This window comes from Oncorhynchus keta, chromosome 37 (genome assembly GCF_023373465.1).
Source record: "Oncorhynchus keta strain PuntledgeMale-10-30-2019 chromosome 37, Oket_V2, whole genome shotgun sequence".
Taxonomy (NCBI): Eukaryota; Metazoa; Chordata; class Actinopteri; order Salmoniformes; family Salmonidae; genus Oncorhynchus; species Oncorhynchus keta.
In genome coordinates this window covers 19,960,378-19,982,553 of record NC_068457.1, presented here as the reverse complement: position 1 = coordinate 19,982,553, position 22,176 = coordinate 19,960,378, and the positions used below count along the sequence as shown (strand labels likewise).

Below are 22,176 nucleotides of genomic sequence, written 5' to 3'. Positions count from 1 at the left end.
CTCGACCTCACTAATAACAGCATATGAAACCAGAGGAACTCGACCTCACTAATAACAGCATATGAAACCAGGGGAACTCGACCTCACTAATAACAGCATATGAAACCAGGGGAACTCGACCTCACTAATAACAGCATATGAAACCAGGGGAACTCGACCTCACTAATAACAGCATATGAAAGCAGGGGAACTCGACCTCACTAATAACAGCATATGAAACCAGGGGAACTCGACCTCACTAATAACAGCATATGAAACCAGGGGAACTCGACCTCACTAATAACAGCATATGAAACCAGGGGAACTCGACCTCACTAATAACAGCATATGAAACCAAGGGAACTCGACCTCACTAATAACAGCATATGAAACCAGGGGAACTCGACCTCACTAATAACAGCATATAAAACCAGGGGAACTCGACCTCACTAATAACAGCATATGAAACCAGGGGAACTCGACCTCACTAATAACAGCATATGAAACCAGGGGAACTCGACCTCACTAATAACAGCATATGAAACCAAGGGAACTCGACCTCACTAATAACAGCATATGAAACCAGGGGAACTCGACCTCACTAATAACAGCATATGAAACCAGGGGAACTCGACCTCACTAATAACAGCATATGAAACCAAGGGAACTCGACCTCACTAATAACAGCATATGAAACCAGGGAACTCGACCTCACTAATAACAGCATATGAAACCAGGGAACTCGACCTCACTAATAACAGCATATGAAACCAGGGGAACTCGACCTCACTAATAACAGCATATGAAACCAGGGGAACTCGACCTCACTAATAACAGCATATGAAACCAGGGGAACTCGACCTCACTAATAACAGCATATGAAACCAGGGGAACTCGACCTCACTAATAACAGCATATGAAACCAGGGGAACTCGACCTCACTAATAACAGCATATGAAACCAGGGGAACTCGACCTCACTAATAACAGCATATGAAACCAGGGGAAGTAGCACTTCATATTTATTTTTCATAGAATTTAATTCAATGCATATTCCATTCATACCATTATCCAAAATATACAACAAGGGAGAGGGGGCAGAGTTTGTGACTTCTATAAATATGTCTTTATTGATGAAGATTTTTTATTATCTTTTACATTTTGAACTCAAGTAGAGAGGAGAGGGACCGCCTATTTTGTCACCTAGTTCATTCATGTTAAAAAAAAGGTCCGTAGGCACCAGTCATACTGCGCTGACAGGGGGGGCTGGTGATGGGTGGTGGTGATGTCAGAGAGGGAGGAGCTTTTTAAAAGGACCATAAAATAACTGCATTCAAAAAGAGAAAACACTGACAAGGTCGTATTATTCAGACATCTAAAACTTCTGGTAAGAATGCCTCCCCTCTCCCCTCTTCTAATTCAGACCTTTGGCGCACAGCTCCCCTTGATCCGTGATAGATATAAAGAGTTCAGCAAACTAGCCTCCATGTTGGCAACCAACGTGTCATAACAATAAGGTTCTCATTTGCATTCCCGGTGGAATGTCATTCTCCTTGCGACTTCCGGTGCCAACATGGCACCCACGGAAACTTGTCAAACCCAGTTTGCTGAATTCTGTAGATCTGTGGTTCCTGTGACGCCTGACCCAGCTTTCTTCACTCCCACTCGCCCCCTCTCCAGTCTCACCCCAGCCTGAACACCAGAGTGATTACAGAGGGCAGGACTCCAGCAGCAGACGGATGTGGAGGGTGAGAGAGAGAACGGCAAAATGAAAAACAAAACTCAAGATGATTCCAAACAACAGGCACGTTGGAATAGTGTGTGTTGATGCTGTCTAAACTGTCACTGTTAACAACAGCGGGAAATAGTTTGGTTTCTCACAGAAAAACACTGTTTCCCCTCTAAAAATACACTCCCCCACCCACCAGGGGGGAGGGGATGGGGGAGAGGGGGAAAGTGGGACACTGCACTGCTCCCACCATTTATGGGTGTATGCATACGTGGGTGTGATGAACAAGTGTGTGTGTGTGTGTGTCTTTGATCAAGTGTCACATGATCAGTGGTGTGTGTGTTTGTGTGTAGGTGTGCTGCGGCCGCCTGAAGACATGAAGGTGTGTGCCCGTTCTTCCGTTCAGATGATTTCAAAAGTCTTCTTGAGCTCCATGATGAGCTGCCAGTCAGATTTGCCCATCTCGTCTCTGAACCAGTTCTTCAGGGCATCGATGGACGCTCTGGTGATCTGGAGAACAAACAAAAGACCACATTCAGAACTCCGAAGTCTCCCCATTCTCATTATGGTCCACTATTTCTAGTACAGAACCCAGTGTTGTTAGAGTTTGGGTACCTGCTGTCAGTACAATGTAAGAGTCAGTACTTACAACATCTGATACACTGTGTTGACCTGAAAACCACCACACGGTAATTTGAACATTGAAAAGAAAAGTGTTGCCTTTCTCCTCTCTGTGACTGTACCTTGCTGACGAGGATGTCGGTGGCCTCAAAGTGTCGGCCGAACATCTTGGGTGCCTCTCCGGGGATCGGTTCGATCTTTATACAGATCTCCTGGCCCTTCTTGGCACTGTCCACCATCTTGTGGTTGATCTCAATGCTGGTCACGATGCCAATGTCCACAAACTGACAGGGAGGAAGTCAGTCAGATAATATTATTACACCTGTTCCTACGTCCTACTAAGATAGAAACACGTCCCACAAACACATACTGCACTCTACATATACACACACACACTCACCCCCTTGCTGGGCACACAGAGTGGGGTTCCCTGTCTGAGGACCCCAGCCTCCACGTTGACTCCCATGACTATGGGGTCTCTAGAGTTGAAGATGAACTGAGGCAGGATCTTCAGCTTAGTGGGGAACACAGCAATGTGTCTGTGGAGAATGACAAAGAAAACAACTGTTACTACACCACAAACCTACTGTCCTGTCTGGAAACCTAGCCCAGGCATACCCCACACCTTCTGTCCTATCTAGAAACCTAGCCCAGGCATACCCCACGCCTACTGTCCTGTCTAGAAACCTAGCCCAGACATATCCCACACCTACTGTCCTGTCTAGAAACCTAGCCCAGGCATATCCCACACCTACTGTCCTGTCTAGAAACCTAGCCCAGGCATACCCCACGCTAACTGTCTTGTCTGGAAACCTGAACCAGGCATATCCCACACCTACTGTCCTGTCTGGAAACCTAGCCCAGGCACACCCCACACCTACTGTCCTGTCTGGAAACCTGAACCACGCATATCCCACACCTACTGTCCTGTCTGGAAACCTGAACCAGGCATACCCCACACCTACTGTCCTGTCTGGAAACCTGAACCAGGCATATCCCACACCTACCGCCCTGTCTGGAAACCTAGCCCAGGCATATCCCACACCTACCGCCCTGTCTGGAAACCTAGCCCAGGCATACCCCACACCTACTGTCCTGTCTGGAAACCTGAACCAGGCATATCCCACACCTACCGCCCTGTCTGGAAACCTAGCCCAGGCATATCCCACACTTACCGCCCTGTCTGGAAACCTAGCCCAGGCATATCCCACACCTACTGTCTTGTCTGGAAACCTAGCCCAGGCACACCCCACACCTACTGTCCTGTCTGGAAACCTGAACCAGGCATACCCTAGCCTAGGCATACCACACACCTACTGTCCTGTCTGGAAACCTGAACCAGGCATACCCTAGCCTAGGCATACCACACACCTACTGTCCTGTCTGGAAACCTGAACCAGGCATACCCTAGCCTAGGCATACCACACACCTACTGTCCTGTCTGGAAACCTGAACCAGGCATACCCTAGCCTAGGCATACCACACACCTACTGTCCTGTCTGGAAACCTGAACCAGGCATACCCTAGCCTAGGCATACCACACACCTACTGTCCTGTCTGGAAACCTGAACCAGGCATACCCTAGCCTAGGCATACCACACACCTACTGTCCTGTCTGGAAACCTGAACCAGGCATACCCTAGCCTAGGCATACCACACACCTACTGTCCTGTCTGGAAACCTGAACCAGGCATACCCTAGCCTAGGCATACCACACACCTACTGTCCTGTTTGGAAACCTAACCTAGGCAGGACAAGTGTAGCCTTCCAATGGGCTGAGTGTGGATCACTTGTGCTATGGCCTATGACATCAAAACAAAGTTATGGTTGGTATCATGTAGTGTGTGTGTGTTCACTTACTTGAACTCGTCCTGCTTGGCCTTCTTGTAGTCCTCTCTGTACTTGGTGAAGGCATCAAACAGGTGGTAGATGATCTCAGCGCTGAACACCCTGACCCCCAGACTATCAGCCATCTCCTGAGAGTCCCTCTCTACCTTCACATCAAACGCCAGGATCGTTGCATACCTAGAACAGGACAGCATGGATTTTTATTGTCCAGTTTACGCAGATAGGGTTAATGAGACAGTAATCAATCAAACAAATGCATGACAGGGTATAGAAAGGAGAGAAGACAGAAGAGGTCACACACTGTGGGTCATGCTCCAGCATAGTGGAAGCTTTCATCACGTCTTTCTTGTGGACTGGACCGATGTTGATGCCAGCGTACTGTTGGAGGAGACGGAAAACATGAACATTACAGCACAGTATCTCAATACTATATTGTAGTTTGATACGGTGTGTGTGTGTGTGTGTGTATATATGTGGGTGATACTCACAGGCACTTTGGACACTCGTAGGAACTCGAGCAAGGCTTCCAGGGATCCGAGAGTGGAGGCCTGGACATACACACCCTTCTCCTCCAGCTTGATGGAGTTCAGAGTCTGTTTCAGCTCCCGCACCAGCTCATCCTGCAGGGGGATCATAACGCAGAGGATCTCAATACACTGTGTGTGTGTGTGTGTGTGTGTACTAGTAACTAACTCAGAGATGGAAAAAAAGACAAGGAGAGGAAGCCATTTATAACTATTGACATGTAGCCGTAGGTGGCAGAGGTATCCAGTCTAACACTATTGAGACACAGCCCTGTTATCATACACAGCAGGGTTTCTTCAAGGACGATTTGGGTCACAGGGTCAATTTCTCATTTGGGTCTTGAGCTGAACATTTTTAAGAACCTCTGATACACAGTACATTACAAACTGGGTGGTTCGAGCTCTGAAAGCTGATTGGCCAAAAGCTGTGGTATATCAGACCATATACCCAGGGTATGACAAAACATTTATTTTTTACTGCTCTAATTACGTTGGTAACCAGTTTATAATAGCAATGAGGCACCTATAGGGTTTCTGGTATATTGCCAATATGCCACAGCTAAGGCTGTATCCAGGCACTCTGCGTTGCATCTTGCTTAAGAACAGCCCTTAGCCGTGGTACATTGGCCATATACCACACCCACTCTGGCCTTATTGCTTAAATGTGCCAGTCTCACCCTGAGCACTGCCACCTCATCTTCCTTGTGGGCCACCAGCAGGGGGAGCCCTGCCAGGGTCTTTTCCAGGTCTTTCCCCAGGATCTTCACTCCCTGGGCCGTACACACCTCCTTATGCTTCTCATACTGGTTCTAAAGAGGACAGGGGGTCAGATCATTCATTAATACTACCTACTGGTTCTAAAGAGGACAGGGGGTCAGATAATTCATTAATACCACCTACTGGTTCTAAAGAGGACAGGGGGTCAGATCATTCATTAATACTACCTACTGGTTCTAAAGAGGACAGGGGGTCAGATAATTCATTAATACCACCTACTGGTTCTAAAGAGGACAGGGGGTCAGATCATTCATTAATACCACCGACTGGTTCTAAAGAGGACAGGGGGTCAGATCATTCATTAATACTACCTACTGGTTCTAAAGAGGACAGGGGGTCAGATCATTCATTAATACTACCTACTGGTTCTAAAGAGGACAGGGGGTCAGATCATTCATTAATACTACCTGCTGGTTCTAAAGAGGACAGGGGGTCAGATCATTCATTAATACTACCTACTGGTTCTAAAGAGGACAGGGGGTCAGTTCATTCATTAATACTACCTACTGGTTCTAAAGAGGACAGGGGGTCAGATCATTCATTAATACTACCTACTGGTTCTAAAGAGGACAGGGGGTCAGATCATTCATTAATACTACCTACTGGTTCTAAAGAGGACAGGGGGTCAGATCATTCATTAATACTACCTACTGGTTCTAAAGAGGACAGGGGGTCAGTTCATTCATTAATACTACCTACTGGTTCTAAAGAGGACAGGGGGTCAGATCATTCATTAATACTACCTACTGGTTCTAAAGAGGACAGGGGGTCAGATTATTAATTAATACTAGACACAGATCATCATTATGGGGCCTATAGGTGCAGTGAAATTTGTTGTTTTACAGGGTCAGCCATAGTAGCACGGTGCCCCTTGCTCAAAGGCACAGACAGATTTTACACGTTGTCGGTTCGGGTATTCCAACCAGCGACTTTCCGGTTACTGGCCCAATGCTCTAACCGCTAGACTACCTGCTGCTAATTCTAACTTCCACCGTCAAATTATCGATTAGTCTGCCATTGACATCAGTGAATTATTTAGTGAAAATGAGACGTGGAAGTTAGGATTAACCACTAGCCAAGTCATGGACAGCATGACATTCCTGTTGAAATCAGGTTAGAACTGTCTGCTGCTCCTACAACTGCTCTTTAAAATAAACATAAACATTTCCTCCATACCTTGACCCTGAGCTCCTTCATGGGTGGAGGCAGCAGCAGCCCCCTGATCTGGGTGACGATGGGTCCCTCCACCCCCGGTACGATGACGGTCATGCCCTCCCGGAGAACCCCGTTGATCAGGATCACGTCTATAGTGGTGCCCATACCAGGCAGGGCTTTCACCTGACGATGGACAGGGACACATGTTGAGTTTAATACAACATTAAGTGTTAGATGACGCAATGGTAATGACACCAATGTAACGGCAATGACACCAATGTAACGGTAATGACGCAACAGTAGGGTTAGGGTTACTGACGTAACGGTAATGCGACTGGTGTAACGGAAACTACCCTAAAATAACAGCAATCTAACCGTGACAACAACAGGGAGGATCATTCTTCCTCGTCCCCATAAACTGTGACAGTAATGTAGTAATTGTCCCTCACCTCCATGACCTGAGCCCTGAGCTCGTCGCAGTGTGCCAGGCGTCGTGCCAGCATGGTCTGGGTGAGCTCCACCAGCAGAGCGATCAGGTTGCCCATGCCATCCCCGGAGTGGGCCGAGGTGGGCACCAGAGACACAAAGGTCCTCGGGTCCTTGTTCTCATGGAAGAGGGCTGCGTTCAGACCCTGTACGAATATAATAATAATAATAATATATGCCATTTAGCAGACGCTTTTATCCAAAGCGACTGCATACATTCTACGTATGGGTGGTCCCGGGAATCGAACCCACTACCCTGGCGTTACAAGCGCCATGCTCTACCAACTGAGCTACAGTTCATTGGTCGCATACGCAGATTTGTAGATGTTAAATGCTTATGTTTCTAGCTCTACCAGTGAAGTAATGTCTAACACAATAACAACATACGAATGAAATGTAGAAATATCAGAACGAGCAATGTCCGAGACCAGAATATAAATATATATCTGGATAAGAGCGTCTGCTAAATGACTTAAATGTAAATGTAATATATATACACATATAATAGTGTGTATAGACAGTATATCAACAGAAAAGGTGTGTACAGCAGTAGTGATATAGGATGAATCTTGCCTAGAATACAGTATATACATATGAAGTGTGTAAAACAGTAGGTAAACATCATTAAAGTGACTAGTGTTCCATATCTATGTACATAAGTCAGCAGTCTCTAAGGTGCGGGGTCACTCAGGGTTCACACAATAGGTGCATCGCAATAGTGAATAGTGCTGTCAACTACAAAACTCTTTCCCCCTCCGTTGTTCATATAGTTAGTGACCTGCTGGGCGAACTCCACGATGACAGCTTTGGCCCTCTCGTCAAACTCATCCTTGGTGTTCTTCTTCTGCTTCTTCAGTGTGGCCACCACGTCTGTGTCCGGACTCTTCTTCCAGTCGTACAGACGGTCAATCTGGAGTAGACATAGAAATGGAACGAATAGAAGGGACAAAAATACAGGTCACATGGATGGGCAACCAACTAACTATTTGTGAAAGAAAAAGAAAGACTTCCGCAAGCTATTGTATCCTGGTAGCTTTATTCCCAGTGAATTGTGGGCCATTGAGTGCCTTTAATACATGCAAGTCCTCTACTAGACATCTGTCCATCTATCCATCCCAGAGGTAAGCTATGAGCATGTCTGACCAGACAGACTGACCTTGTTAAGTGCTACAATGAAGGGACACTTCTTCTCCTTGAGCAGGTTGATGGACTCCAGGGTCTGAGGCTCTAGGCCGTGCATGATGTCCACCACCAGGATGGCTATGTCACACAGAGAGCTGCCCCGGTTCCTCAGGTTACTGGACACACAGACAGACGGAGCGAGATGCAGTCAGGACAAACACATTTAGGGCAGTGGACACACATTTTTCTGAATGAGGGTTTACCTGAAAGACTCGTGGCCTGGGGTGTCGATGATCAGCATTCCTGGGATTTTAATGGCCTCGTTGTTGAACTGAAGAGGAAACAATTAAATGATTAAAGAGCCATTAGACACCAACTATCTATTCAAATCCAATGCCATACATACACTGAGTGTACAAAATATTAGGAACTCCTGCTCTTTCCATGACAAACTGACCAGGTGAATCCAGGTGACAGCTATGATCTCTTATTGATGTCACTTGTTAAATCCAATTCAATCAGTGTAGATGAAGCGGAGGAAACAGGTTAAAGAAGGATTTTTTTGAATGGACAAGACAAAACATTGAATTGCCTTTGAACAGGGTATGGTAGTAGGTGTCAGGCGCACCGGTTTGAGTGTGTCAAGAACTGCAACGCTGCAGGGTTTTTCACATTCAACAGTTTCCTGTGTGTATCAAGAATGGTCCCCCACCCAATGGCCATACAGCCAACTTGACAACTGTGAAGCATAGGAGTCAACATTGGCCAGCATTCCTGTGGAACGCTTTTGACACTGTAGAGTCCATGCCACGACAAATTGAGACTGTTCTGAGGGCAAAAGGAGGTACAACTCAATATTAGGAAGGTGTTCCTAATGTTTTGTACACTCAGTGTACGGTCACTGTTCAGTGTATGACTGGGTCTGAGCTGAAGGGAGAGGAGCAGCAGTACTCACGTTCTTCACCATCTTGGTCTGCTCTACGATGGCCTCCAGCGGTACGTTAGTGGCTCCGATCTGTTGGGTGATCCCTCCTGCCTCTCCGTCCTGTACGTGTGTATGCCTCAGCTTGTCCAGGATCTTGGTCTTACCTGTGTCTACGTGGCCCAGTACACAGACGACGGGGGAGCGGAGCTTGTCCAGGTTTATATTCTTTATGTTCTCTGCTCGCCGTTTCTACACAGGAGGAGCACCGAGGGAACAACATTACACTTCCCTACCGTTTAACAATGTTGATAGGATGTGTGTTTGTGAGTAAATGTGTGAGACTACCTCAATACGCTTCTTGGCCTTGTCGTAGATCCGCTCCTCTTTAGTGCGATCGTCATCGGAGTCGCTGTCACTACTGGACTCTGAGCTCTCCTTCCCTCCCTTCCTCTTAGTGTCTGGGGCCTGCTGCGTTGTGTGAGGCCGACTCTCCTTCACTTCCTCCTCACTCTCCTCCTCTTCGTCATCCTCTTCCTCCTCATCCTCTTCCTCGTCGTCGTCCTCTTCCTCCGGCTGAGACAAGGGTTTCTGTTGGGGCTGCTTTGGCGTCTCTGGCTTCACCTCAATGTGGACCGTCTTCAGCTCTGTAGAGGAAGAAGAGACGTTATGTGAGGTGTAAGCCACCAAGCCTTTGGGAGATATTGCCATATTGCTAAAAACCTAAAGTCTGTCCTGTCTTACCTTTGTCCTGATCGATGGTCTCAGCAATAGCCTCCCAGTCATCAACTGCAGACTCAGCTTTCTGCTCTACCTCTGGGGGGAGGGACAGGAAGACATGACACCAAATGTGACTGAGGCAATGAAAGTTGTCTGGCGTTACACCCAGATCTGGACAACAAGCAGAGGACATTAAGGCAGGCTCCGTCTCCAAGATCTGTGGTCCATTTTACCTGCTGGTACTTCGGGAGTTTCCACTGCCATCGGTGAGATGATTGGCTCTGCCGTCTCCGACGTGGGTGACATGACCTCTGAGATCTCTGACCGGGGAAGAGGAGGAATGAGGGACGAGGCACAAACAAATAGATAGATGACTTTGCAGTTGGACATGTATTTGATGTGGATTGGAAGAGGCTGTTACCTTCAGGGGTCTGTGCTTGTTGGGGCTTCTTTTTCCTCTTGTCTCCGTACACTGGCTTCTTCTTTGGCACCGAGTCGTCTTTGGATGGCACTTCAATACCCTGGGCCTTCAGGAGTTCAAGTGTGGCCTCTGCCCTGGCCCGGGCCTCTTTCTGGGCTTTGGTCAGCAGTTTGCCCTCCTTCTTCAGCCTCTCCTTCCTCTCTTTCTCCTTCTGTTTCTTCTTCTCCTTGCGCTCCTGTTCCAGACGCTCCTGTAGGTGTTACATTGAAGAGGTCAGTTGGTAAGAAGTCAGTGTGTGTGTGTATACAGTGTGTGTGTGTGTGTGTGTGTGTGTGTGCTTAACCTGCTCCAGTCTCTGAGCCTCCTGCTCTTCCAGGCGACGCAGGTTCTCCTCTTCCTCCTTCTTGGCGCGCTCCTCTTCCTCCTTCATGTGAGCCAGAGCCTCCTGCATGGCTTTCACTGTGGCCTTGCTGGGTCCCTTCTTCTTCTCCTCTTTCTCTTTCTCCTTGTCCCCCTTCTTCTTCTTCTTGTCTTTCTTGCCCTTCTTGTCTACCTCTTCCTCTTCTGAAGTAACAAAAATACCCCAGACAGAAATCAGTCATATTGCATGTAACTACACAGTAACGCCACTTAACTACTTTGAAAACATTACCATTGGGTTCATTCATTGTTTCCACCACCACATCGGCAGCTAATGGGTACAGAATTAAGATGAGTAGACTTCTACTATTGTAACTGCATGCAACTACACATTAACCTGTTGAGTGTAGGGGGCAGTATTTTGATGTTTGGATGAAAAACGTACCCAAATGAAACTGCCTATTTCTCAGGCCCAGAAGCTAGAATATGCATATAATTGTCGGATTTAGATAGAAAACACTCTAAAGTTTCCAAAACTGTCAAAATATTGTCTGCGAGTATAACAGAACTGATATTGCAGGTGAAAACCTGAGGAAAATCCAACCAGGAAGTGCCTCTTATTTTGAAAGCTCCCTGTTCCATTGCATGCCTTTCCTCCATTTAAAGGGATATCAACCAGATTCATTTCCCTATGGTTTCCACATGGTTTGAACAGTCTTTAGACATAGTTTCAGCCTTTTATTCTGAAAAATGAGTGAGAACGATCACATCGCGTCAGTGGATGGCTGGATGCCAGCAGAGTTTTGCATCCGCAACAGCTTGGAGCAGACATTTTCTCTCGCTCTCTCCTATTGAAAAAGCTACGGCCAGGTTCAAATATTATCAATTATTTATTGTAAAAACAACCTGAGGATTGATTATAAAAAAACATTTGACATGTTTCTACGAACTTTACGGATACTATTTGGAATTTTCGTCTGCCCGTCATGACCTGCACGAGCCTGTGGATTTCTGAACAAAACGCGCCAACCAAATGGAGGTTTTTGGATATAAAAATAATCTTTATCGAACAAAAGGAACATTTATTGTGTAACTGGGAGTCTCTGGGAGTGCAAACATCCGAATATCATCAAAGGTAAGCGATTCATTTTTATTGCTTTTCTGACTTTCGTGACCAATCTACTTTGCTGCTAGATGTTTGTAATGTTTTGTCTGCTGAGACCGATTTTCTCACATAAACGCTTGGTTTGCTTTCGCTGTAAAGCTTTTTTGAAATCTGACAAACCAGGTGGATTAACAACAAGCTACGCTGTGTTTTGCTATATTGCACTTGTGATTTCATGAAAATTTAATATTTTTAGTAATTTAATTTGAATTTGGTGCTCTGCAATTCAGCAGATGTTGACGAAAATGATCCCGCTAACGGGATGGGTGCGCCAAGAAGTTAACAACACGTGTATTAGTATGTATTATGGATCCCCATTAGCTGCTCGTCCTGGGGTCCAGCAAAAGTAAGGCATGTAACAAGCTACCGTGAAGCAGAAATCTGTTATTTTCCTTCTCTTACCATTAATTGCTTCAAGCACCTCATCGGCAGCTAATGGGTACAGATAAGCATTTACACATTCTTAAAACGAAAGTAGTTCCTACATGGCATATGGGCAACTCATTGTAAAGTGTTGCCGTTTAGGCTGTGGAATGGATACAATATAAACCAATTGTAAATCTCACCCTCTCCTTGAGGATCAGCCCCTTCCTGATCTTCAATCTCTGCTGCTGCCTCAGTCTCTGCTGCTGGGGTTGGGGCTGCTGATGGGGCCACCGCTGGCTCACTCTTATTCACTACCTCTTTCTCTTTCTTAGGCACTGCTGCAACCTCAATACTCCCCTCTTTCTCCTCCTCCTTCTCCTTCTGCTTCTTCAGCTTAGCCCTGTCCTCCTCTTTCTTCTTGCGGTCTCTCTCCTTCTTCTCTGCCTTCTTCTGAGCTGCCGTCTTCATCTTGAAGGTTCCCTCCTCCTCTTCCTCTTCTTCACTGTCTGCCTTGGCTTTGCCCTTCTTCTTCTTGCCTTTCTTTCCAGCCTGCGATGCGTCCACTGAGTCGTCATCATCTGAATCATCCTCCCCTCCCCCCTCTCCTTTCCTCGCACCTCCATCGTCATCCTCCTCTTCCTCGTCCGAGGCCTCCTTGCGGCCTCCCTTCTTCCCTGCCTTGGGTTTCCTCCGGGTCCGTGAGGTGTCGTCCTCCGAGTCTGAGCCAGCAGCAGCAGCCGGGGAAGTAGAAGTCTTCTTGTCCTTCTGCTTGTCTTCGTCTTCCACGTCACCCGTACCCGAAACCCCTTCGTCGTCCCTGTCGTCATCCTCCAGGCCGGCTCGCTTGCCCTTCCGTGTCTTCTTCTTCTCCGCTTTGGTGGGCGGCGGGGGCTCGGCAGCACTCTCCGGCTCGTCTGTGGCGTCTGGTTTCTGTGGATTGCGGAGGTGATGAGTACTCCATAGAAGCATGTGCTTTGCCAGACAGGGTCATTACATAAGCAGATTAGCATTGGGCTATAGCCTGGTATAGGGTCATTACATAAGCAGATTAGCATTGGGCTATTAGCCCAGGGTTTCCGGTTAGAAACTGTGGCGCCAGACATGACTGGACCCATAGGACTATGCATTGGGTGCATACCCTGACTAGGCGTCCACCCACGTGCCCAGAATAACAGTCATCACATTTAGATTATAGTAATTAATTTTAACAGAACATGCAAGTCAAGGATGCGGTGACCTGTGTCCTTCTTACCGCGCACATTGAAGATGTTAGAATATCTGTCCACATGAAGTTTTCCTCAGCCAACAAGACGTGTGACGAACAGCAAATATAGGAAGCAAGTTTCAAGTTTGGGGAAGCTATTTGTCCCAGGAAAAATGCACCTTTATAATAAAGCATTCCATGAATCATCGCATTAGCAGACTTACAGTGGGGCAAAAAAGTATTTAGTCAGCCACCAATTGTGCAAGTTCTCCCACTTAAAAAGATGAGAGAGGCCTGTAATTTTCATCATAGGTACACTTCAACTATGACAGACAAAATGAGAAAAAAAATCCAGAAATTCACATTGTAGGAATTTTAATGAATTTATTTTCAAATTATGGGGGAAAATAAGTATTAGGCCTACTGTTGTTCGCTCAATTGAGTCTTTTCATTGTCTTCTCTTTACAGCAATAGCCATGCATCTTTCCAAACTATGTTTTCTCATGATTGAATTTGGAAATATTCCGATAAGCCTTCATTGACAGTTATAACTCAACAATAATCTATTTGGCATTTGCCACGTGTGCTGCCTTTCCTTGTTTCTTTCTGTATAGACAGGAGTAGGCTAATTAGGGTAAGCATTTTAAATTTACTTAGGGAAACCATAGCATCCCCGAACCTTATCACTGTGCATGAGCCTGTCAATCTACTATCCTCCATAGTAGAAAACTTGACCTATTCTATTGGTCAGTTTGTTGAGATGGAAAGAGCCCAAACAGACTCTGGGACAGTTGTAGGACGATAGATCCCAAATTCATACAACCAATATGCCTTGGATTGATAAAACATACTTTAAAAAGCAACGAGTCGGGCGCAACAGATCAGAACATTTAGTTTAAATGTTTATAAAATATTATTTTTTAAGATTATTAAGTCAGCAATGTACACAAGGCAGTAGGCGGGAATGTGCATTTGGCTACCAGACAATGAAAGACAGTTGATAACCAATAGAAAATAAGAGAAATAGTCTACTGGTTTCAATGAATGGCATATGGAAGTCTGTATAAAATATTTGCCTCCACGTATATGGTGGGATTCTGCCTTGTCGACTTTGAAGCAAGGTAAAACACGCCCCATAATATGTCGTAAAACGTTGAGGGTTGAAACAATTAAGTAGCTATACGTTTTCAAGAGGCTTACTGCCTCCAGCTCAATGCAAAGGGATGTGTGAAGCCTGATGAAGCCTGCCTTCCGTTTCCTGCACATTTGAATGACGAATGGGAAGCACGCATCAATTACCAGTAGAGAAATAAAAAAAAATGTATTTTTAATCGTGGCCACAAAAATGTTTTCAACCCACGAATGCATTTACAATTGTTGTGCAATGATTGGGCTTATAAAAGCTCTATCTGACAGATTTTCCCGGTTTAAGGCACAGTATCTGTATGCTGTGCACATGTGATTAAGAAGATACATAACGAATATACACAAGCGGCAATTTAATTACACTAAATTATGCTAATTAACCCATAGAAAGAATAAGCATGAACGGTCAAATATATTTACATCAATTGGTATTTCCGCCAATGGGCTAAAATGCATTATCAGCTTTTCTCATGTTTTTTTTTAAGCCGGCTATTACTGGCAAACGGAAACCCTATTATAACCTGGTATAAGGTCATTACATATGCAGATTAGCATTGGGCCTGGTATAAGGTCATTACATATGCAGATTAGTATTGGGCTATAGCCTGGTATAAGGTCATTACATATGAAGATTAGCATTGGGCTATAGCCTGGTATAGGGTCATTACATTTGAAGATTAGCATATGGCTACACTTCACCTTGCTGCCTTTAGCTCCTGTGGTTTCAAGAGACAGTTCCTCCAGCTCCTTCAGGATGTCGTCTTCACTGTTAAAGATCAAATCATTATGATCAATACACAGTAGGCTGCAAAGTCCAAGGCAGGTGTAGAAATATTTCCCTCCAACAGTTGGTTCTTACTTCCTTAGTTATTTTAAAATGGAGCGTTCATTACTGTCGAAGAGAGAGAAATAAAGACTTACTCAAAATCGTCTTTCTTTTTGTCTTTCTTCTTCTTGGCCTTTCCTTTACCTTGCTCCTTGGAGGCTCCCGCTCCTTCGATTTCTGCTGCTAGGGCGTCAAGGTCGATGCCACCGTCTTTGGCACTGAAACAAAGTCATGCAAATCACATGATGCACATTACACATGGTAAAAGACAGCATTACCAAGCATAGCTGGGAACCACATGCTTCTGTCTCCATGCAGATTTCTGCCATATGCTATGTTACAAAAACTGCAGGCTTACAGGCTGACTACACCGCTCTCGTCGCGTGAGCGAGCATGCAAAATAAATGTAGAAATCTATGTTATTCAATTATTGCGCAAACGAGCGTCTGCGTTGCCATGGGATAAAATATAAATTCTATTTGTGACGCAGATCGCGCTGCAACTCCTGCCTCTCCCATCTCCTCATTGGTAAATAGAAGCAGGTACCCACATGCCATCTCCTCATTGGTTATACCCACATGGGTGACTGAAAGACGAACGAGGTCAGTGGCGGTAATGCACCTAATTTATGAAAGTTGCCGATCGCATTATAAAGTCAAGAGAAGAAAAGGCCTAGAAGGAGAGATGACTAGAAACGATTCAGTTGACAGTTTTATGTGTGGATTAATTGGCGGAGTAGAAAACCTTGTGCATTTCAGGTAAAATACCAACTGAATGTTTACATCCCAGGACAAATTAGCTAGCAACAGCAAGCTAGCTAAAAAGGACTAATTAGATAGCATGTGCAAGCTAGCTTGCTAGCTAAATTGCCATACATGTTTCATGCTTTCTGTCCCCAAATTAATATAATTGGTTCAGAGTTTGTTTTGATATTTTAACCTCTGTGTCGTGATCGCGTTTGGTGTGGGGGGCCAAAATACATTTATGCACGATGGCACACGCGCGTAGCCGGTTTGGGTTCCGTGTTAGCAGCAATATGATACAAACTAGCAATGAATATGTGGTATTTCAAATATTTGCAGCCTTGATCCAATTATCACATTTCACGCAAATGTGATTTTCATATCCAGTCCAACAAAAAGACAGACCCAGTCAGTCATTCCGACCAAGACAGACCCAGTCAGTCATTCCGACCAAGACAGACCCAGTCAGCCATTCCGACCAAGACAGACCAGACCCAGTTAGTCATTCCGACCAAGACAGACCCAGTCAGTCATTCCGACCAAGACAGACCAGACCCAGTCAGTCATTCCGACCAAGACAGACCCAGTCAGTCATTCCGACCAAGACAGACCCAGTCAGTCATTCCGACCAAGACAGACCCAGTCAGTCATTCCGACAAAAGACAGACCCAGTCAGTCATTCCGACAAAAGACAGACCCAGTCAGTCATTCCGACAAAAGACAGACCCAGTCAGTCATTCCGACCAAGACAGACCCAGTCAGTCACAGGACACTAAAAATTCTGTCAACAGAAAACATTTTCTGTTGACAGATTTGAAGGCTTTACTGCGGTCCTAAAATGACTTGCTGGTGGCCACAAATCAACCCTGACAGTGGGAAGTGTGTATCCAACAAGAACAACACCACCACCTGAATGGCAGCTGCACACTTGACACTGTTACGCCTTCAGTCCCCAAAAAAAGGCAATAACTAATTCTAGACCTTCAGTCTTATGTCAGACTGGTGAAGATGAAAACCAAACATGAAAGACAAACAACTTCAGTCCCTAACCTGTAATGACCATTATGATCATCTCAACTACTAAACATCCACAATCCAACCACAATAACCTTACCTGAAGCAGCACATGGATCTTTGAGACTAAAAGCCCTATGTCTGCTCAGCCTCAGACTTTATACAGAGGGTGAGGCTAGCCTCCTTGCATGCCTGTTGCATCAGCAGTGGAAAGCACCTCTATGTTAGAATGAACAGGACCCAACCCCGGGTAAAACACACAGGGTGGACAGTGCAGACACTCTTGCCTCTGGGTAATAAAATCATGAAGAAGCAGCTGATAGACAGGATGTTGATGGAGTTATCCTGTTCTATCAATGTTATTCCTTTCACTTATTTACCTGTAATAACTACTATGAATATTGCTTATATACAAGTGCCTTTAGGGTTAGGGGCTAGTGGTTGTTTCTGGACCAGACCTATAATAGTTGTTGGTTATGGGGAACAGAGGACCATAGTTAATCAAGCTTTAATATCCTTCCGCCATTGCTGTTCAGCGCCATCTTTAGCCCTGGCCTGGTATCATCTTGACCTCACAGCAGAGTTGACTGGAACAGGAGCAGGCTGCAGATCAGCAGTATACAGTACAGGGGGTGAGAGCTCACCATCACGGCAGGTCAGTCAATATATATCCCTCAATAATCAACTTAAATGCCAGCACGACACTTAGCCTACTGTCGCTCTGTCTATTATCTGTCAAAGCTCATTCCCACATTCAAAAGCAGACACCTGGTCTTGACTTACAAAGGGTGGATAAGAGTGCCTATTACAAGTAATGAGTGTAGATTTGTGCACTTGGCAGACAAGCATCCGTTGTAGGGCTATGTCGTAATGAGACGTGAGTCAGTGTCAATTGACATCTCTATTCAGGAATGCATCATAATATATGAACAACAGCATTGGTTTAGACTTTTGGTCGTAATGCCTAATACTTGTCAATGGACATAGTATATATATTCTAGCCATTGAGATCAGTATACGGCTTTATTCTGAAGCACCCCCAAACCGAGGACAACAACAAATCTCTAACTGGGGTATCAATCGCAAATGACCATGTTTACTCACACGGGGTCACAGCCATTGGATGGATACTCAAGCCATAGAGGCGACAGTTGGGACAATGAATGAGGGCCCTTTCTGACAGCACAATGAAAAGGGATGATGCTGCAGGCATGGGGCATAGCCAGGCTGGAGGTCCTCACTTGTGTTGTCAGTGACTCAAAGATTCAGCAATAGTTCGCTGACAATGTCCTCCTAGAATTGCATCATGTATAGCTAGTTATCTACGTTTCCCTATTAGTGGACGAGCAAGCTAGCTAAGTTAGATAGCTCACGAGCTAATGGAAATTAACTTCATTATGTGACTGCATGGATCCTGGCTAGCTGGTAGTAGGATGCCAATGTAGCTGCATAACATATGCTAGCTAATAGCGAGAATAATAGGTTTCATGTCTCTGTTGTTCAGCATCAAGTGTGTTTATACAAGATATAAATTGGTTAATTCATTGTCAATATGAAAGGTAGAAAACAAGTGCGCGAGGATAACGTTAGCTTATGAATAAGCCCGAGACGGGAGGCCTAGCCAAGGCAATCTGCCGCCACATGAAACTCATGGCTTCGGTATCATGCTAATGCTAGCCAGCTCAGCCTGTCCGTCTAACGTTAGCTAGCTAACAGTTATAGTCATAGACGTCTGTTGCATACATCACAACTTTCTCAAATCGTATGACACGCGGGCCACACTATCATGTACCTGTCATCGCCTGACTTTTTCTGTTTCTTCCCCATTCTCCTTGTTTTTATTTTTATCCACAATGTTCAGCCTCGTTGTTCGCCGATACAGCACATATGGTTGGTCCAATGGGGGTTGGTCACACATCCTGCGCAGTTGCAGAGCGTTTTCTATTGCCTGTACTGAAGTGCATCTTCACTGCGCAAACTGCGCAGGTATAATGGAGTAACACATTATTAATATTATTAGTATTGTGACAGGTGCAAAGAAAGGTGTTGTTTTACAGGGTCAGCCAGTAGTATGGCATCCCATCCCAATGACTGGAACGAACTACAAAAATCTCTGAAACTGGAAACACTTATCTCCCTCACTAGCTTTAAGCACCAACTGTCAGAGCATCTTACAGATTGCTGCACCTGTACATAGCCCACCTATAATTTAGCCCAAACAACTACCTCTTTCCAACTGTTTTCCTTTATTTTGCTCCTTTGCACCACCTAAATTTTTATTTCTACTTTGCACATTCTTCCATTGCAAAACTACCATTCCAGTGTTTTACTTGCTATATTGTATTTACTTTGCCACCATTTGCCTTTTTTGCCTTTACCTCCCTTCTCACCTAATTTGCTCACATTGTATATAGACTTGTTTCTACTGTATTATTGACTGTATGTTTGTTTTACTCCATGTGTAACTCTGTGTCGTTGTATGTGTCGAACTGCTTTCCTTTATCTTGGCCAGGTCGCAATTGTAAATGAGAACTTGTTCTCAACTTGCCTAGCTGGTTAAATAAAGGTGAAATAAAAAAATAAAATCCCAGGGGCAAATTAGGGTACCTTGCTCAAGGGTACATCGATAGATGTTTCACCTTGTCGGTTCAGGTATTCAAACTAATAACCTTTCAGTTACTGGTCCAACACTAAACGCTAGGCCAAAGAGTTTTATAATCAACCCAAGATAGACAGCAGCATGTAATTTCCAATGAGAGCAACTTAATCATAGAGGGCACTGTGCAGAACAGGCAACCGGTGGGCAGAGCCAAGCACGAGCTAGCGAGATCCTATTGGCACGTTCTAGCATGTATTTGCATATTTCAGGTAGGGAACCCCACTGTGTGCGTGTGAAATAAATCAATTGGCATTTCGCCCTTACACTCCTTCTAAACAAAGCTATTTTGTACAACTTTGGCAAAGGGTAAAGTCAATAACTTAGTCCACTCTGTTCGTAATAGATTTTAGTTTTGGGAACAGAAAACTGTATTGGGATGAAATGTTTCATCGATGACAAAATTTGCAGAATGTCAGCCAAAATCCATATTGCTCCATCTTCCCCCACTGGGCTTCCTCTCATCACTTGTTTTTCAAAGCAGAGGATCATTGGTTGAAGGATGTGGGGGAAGCTAAGTTGTTAGCAGCACAGTGACCCCCATTACAGAGGCAGCATTTATTGGACTCGGGAAATGGATGTAACCTATTTTCTAAAGGGTATATTTAAGAAATAAGGCCAGAGGGGGTATGGTATATGGCCAATATACCACAGCTAAATGCTGTTCTTATGCACAACGCAATGCTGAGTGCCTAGATACAGTCCTTGGTCGTGGTATATTGGCCATATATCACAAACCCCCAAGGTGCCTTATTGCTATTCTAAACTGGTAACCAGCGTAATTAGATGTTTATGCAAAATGCTATGGAAATACTTTGTGTGCATATAAAGCCAGGGTCTACAGATAACTTTCTAGAACAGCTATACAGAGAGCACCCCTTCCCTTGGTCCAGAGAAACTGGTGATTAAACCATCCCAATAACAAAACCCTGGACAACTCAGTATGTCATGCAGCAGTGCTTTATTCACATCATGAAGACAACTTTTCGGCACAGATTATACATCTTTCTTTCAAGTTCTTTATTTTGTGGGATTGTCCTCAGCAATTCTGCTGCGATTACTGATGTCTCGTAGGGACATAATTTCCCACCTATCAGGTGTAAGGAGAACTCTCGAGACAACTCCATAGGTAGCCAGTCAGAGGGAACCTCAATGTCACAAGATTCTATAATGCCATTCTTGATGCCCATGTTTAGAGTTGCATTGCAGATAGATGTGTCATTTTTCAACTCAAAAGTCGTACAGATTCTGAACTTAGGAGTCCTTCCAAATGTCCACTCCCATGCCAACAGTTCACGGGCCATTCTTTGGATACCAGGCAAGGACAGCTCATCACTTGGGTCCACAAGTGTTACAGGGCTGCTGAAACCAAACTCTGTGTTGTACTGGGATGCCACTGAATCCATGATAGTGTCACAGTCCAACGTCGGGTCCTCATCCAGCAGGTTTTTCACAGGGGATGGCACGCTTTGCGTTGCATTGCTCTTGATACCCTGGCAGGTCGGTTTCAGCACCGAGGACAGCAGTGCCCTGTCAGCCGAACACAGCAGAGTGCAGTGATGGTAAGCTGCTGTCCTTCCCAATTTTGCAGCGGTTCCTGAAATCTTGTGTTGGCCATTCAGCAAGATGTCAAACCTCTCTGTTGCACGTACATCCATGTCTGGCCTGAGTCCTTTCAGAGCACTTGTCACGACTTGGAGATTCCTGTGACGGTCATAGTTTTTCTTGGACGTGAAGAAAGTCAAATTGACATTTCCTAAATCGTGGAATACAGTCCCGCCCCCACTGCGTCGCCTGGCGAGCGGTATCCCTTTCTGTCTCATGACCTGAAGGTTGCACTCTTGCCACGGGTTCTGATGTCTCCCTATCACCACCGCTGGGGCATTACTCCATAAGAAGAGCATACTCCGGTTTTGGAGGTCAACATGATCGTGTATCCAGTCCTCCAATGCTAAGTTTTCAAATATGTCTGTTGACACAGATTTGAGGATAAATCCTGATTTACCAGTCTCGTCAATGACAGCTGACAATGTGCTCTTGGCTCGAGCCGATCGAAAACAGGCTTGGGATTGTGCGCACAAATTCGAGAATGTTCTTAACATCATCGCGCCTCTATCTGTCGTTTCTTCTATGCATCTGAAAATACTTTATCACTTTTGTGGAATGAAACTTTTCCAAATACATGAATGGAAACGCTCAGAGTGAATACGTATTCAGATCTAATTCGTTTTTACACACATACTTCCGCTTTTCTTCCTCTTATTTTCTTAAAGGCACGGTTTATTTACCCTTGTTGTAACACTGCCACCAGCTGTGCTGGAGCGATATCGACTCCATGTTGCTCAAGTGATTTTTGATGCTGGTTTTACAGCGCCACCCAGCGGTTTAATTCG

At 45.1% G+C, this 22,176-nt stretch overlaps 2 protein-coding genes across 2 annotated transcripts; both read right to left on the bottom strand.

The window, feature by feature from the left end:
- Window positions 1–983: 983 nt before the first annotated feature.
- Window positions 984–19,089, bottom strand: LOC118376759 (eukaryotic translation initiation factor 5B-like). Its single transcript, XM_052499505.1, has 22 exons — window positions 18,920–19,089; window positions 15,466–15,588; window positions 15,244–15,310; window positions 12,395–13,124; window positions 10,647–10,867; window positions 10,304–10,553; window positions 10,116–10,202; window positions 9,907–9,978; window positions 9,511–9,809; window positions 9,196–9,414; window positions 8,504–8,571; window positions 8,275–8,416; window positions 7,897–8,028; window positions 7,082–7,264; window positions 6,654–6,815; window positions 5,378–5,509; window positions 4,665–4,796; window positions 4,478–4,554; window positions 4,189–4,353; window positions 2,729–2,867; window positions 2,451–2,612; window positions 984–2,217 (listed from the first exon to the last, which is right to left on the bottom strand). The coding sequence occupies exons 1-22, from the start codon at window positions 18,952–18,954 to the stop codon at window positions 2,110–2,112; spliced, it is 3,705 nt and encodes a 1,234-aa protein (XP_052355465.1). The 5' UTR covers window positions 18,955–19,089; the 3' UTR covers window positions 984–2,109.
- Window positions 19,090–20,725: 1,636 nt separating this feature from the next.
- LOC118376762 (lipoyltransferase 1, mitochondrial-like) lies at window positions 20,726–22,026 on the bottom strand. Its single transcript, XM_035763528.2, has one exon. It carries the CDS (start codon window positions 21,886–21,888, stop codon window positions 20,749–20,751), a length of 1,140 nt encoding a protein of 379 aa, XP_035619421.2. The 5' UTR covers window positions 21,889–22,026; the 3' UTR covers window positions 20,726–20,748.
- Window positions 22,027–22,176: the final 150 nt, after the last annotated feature.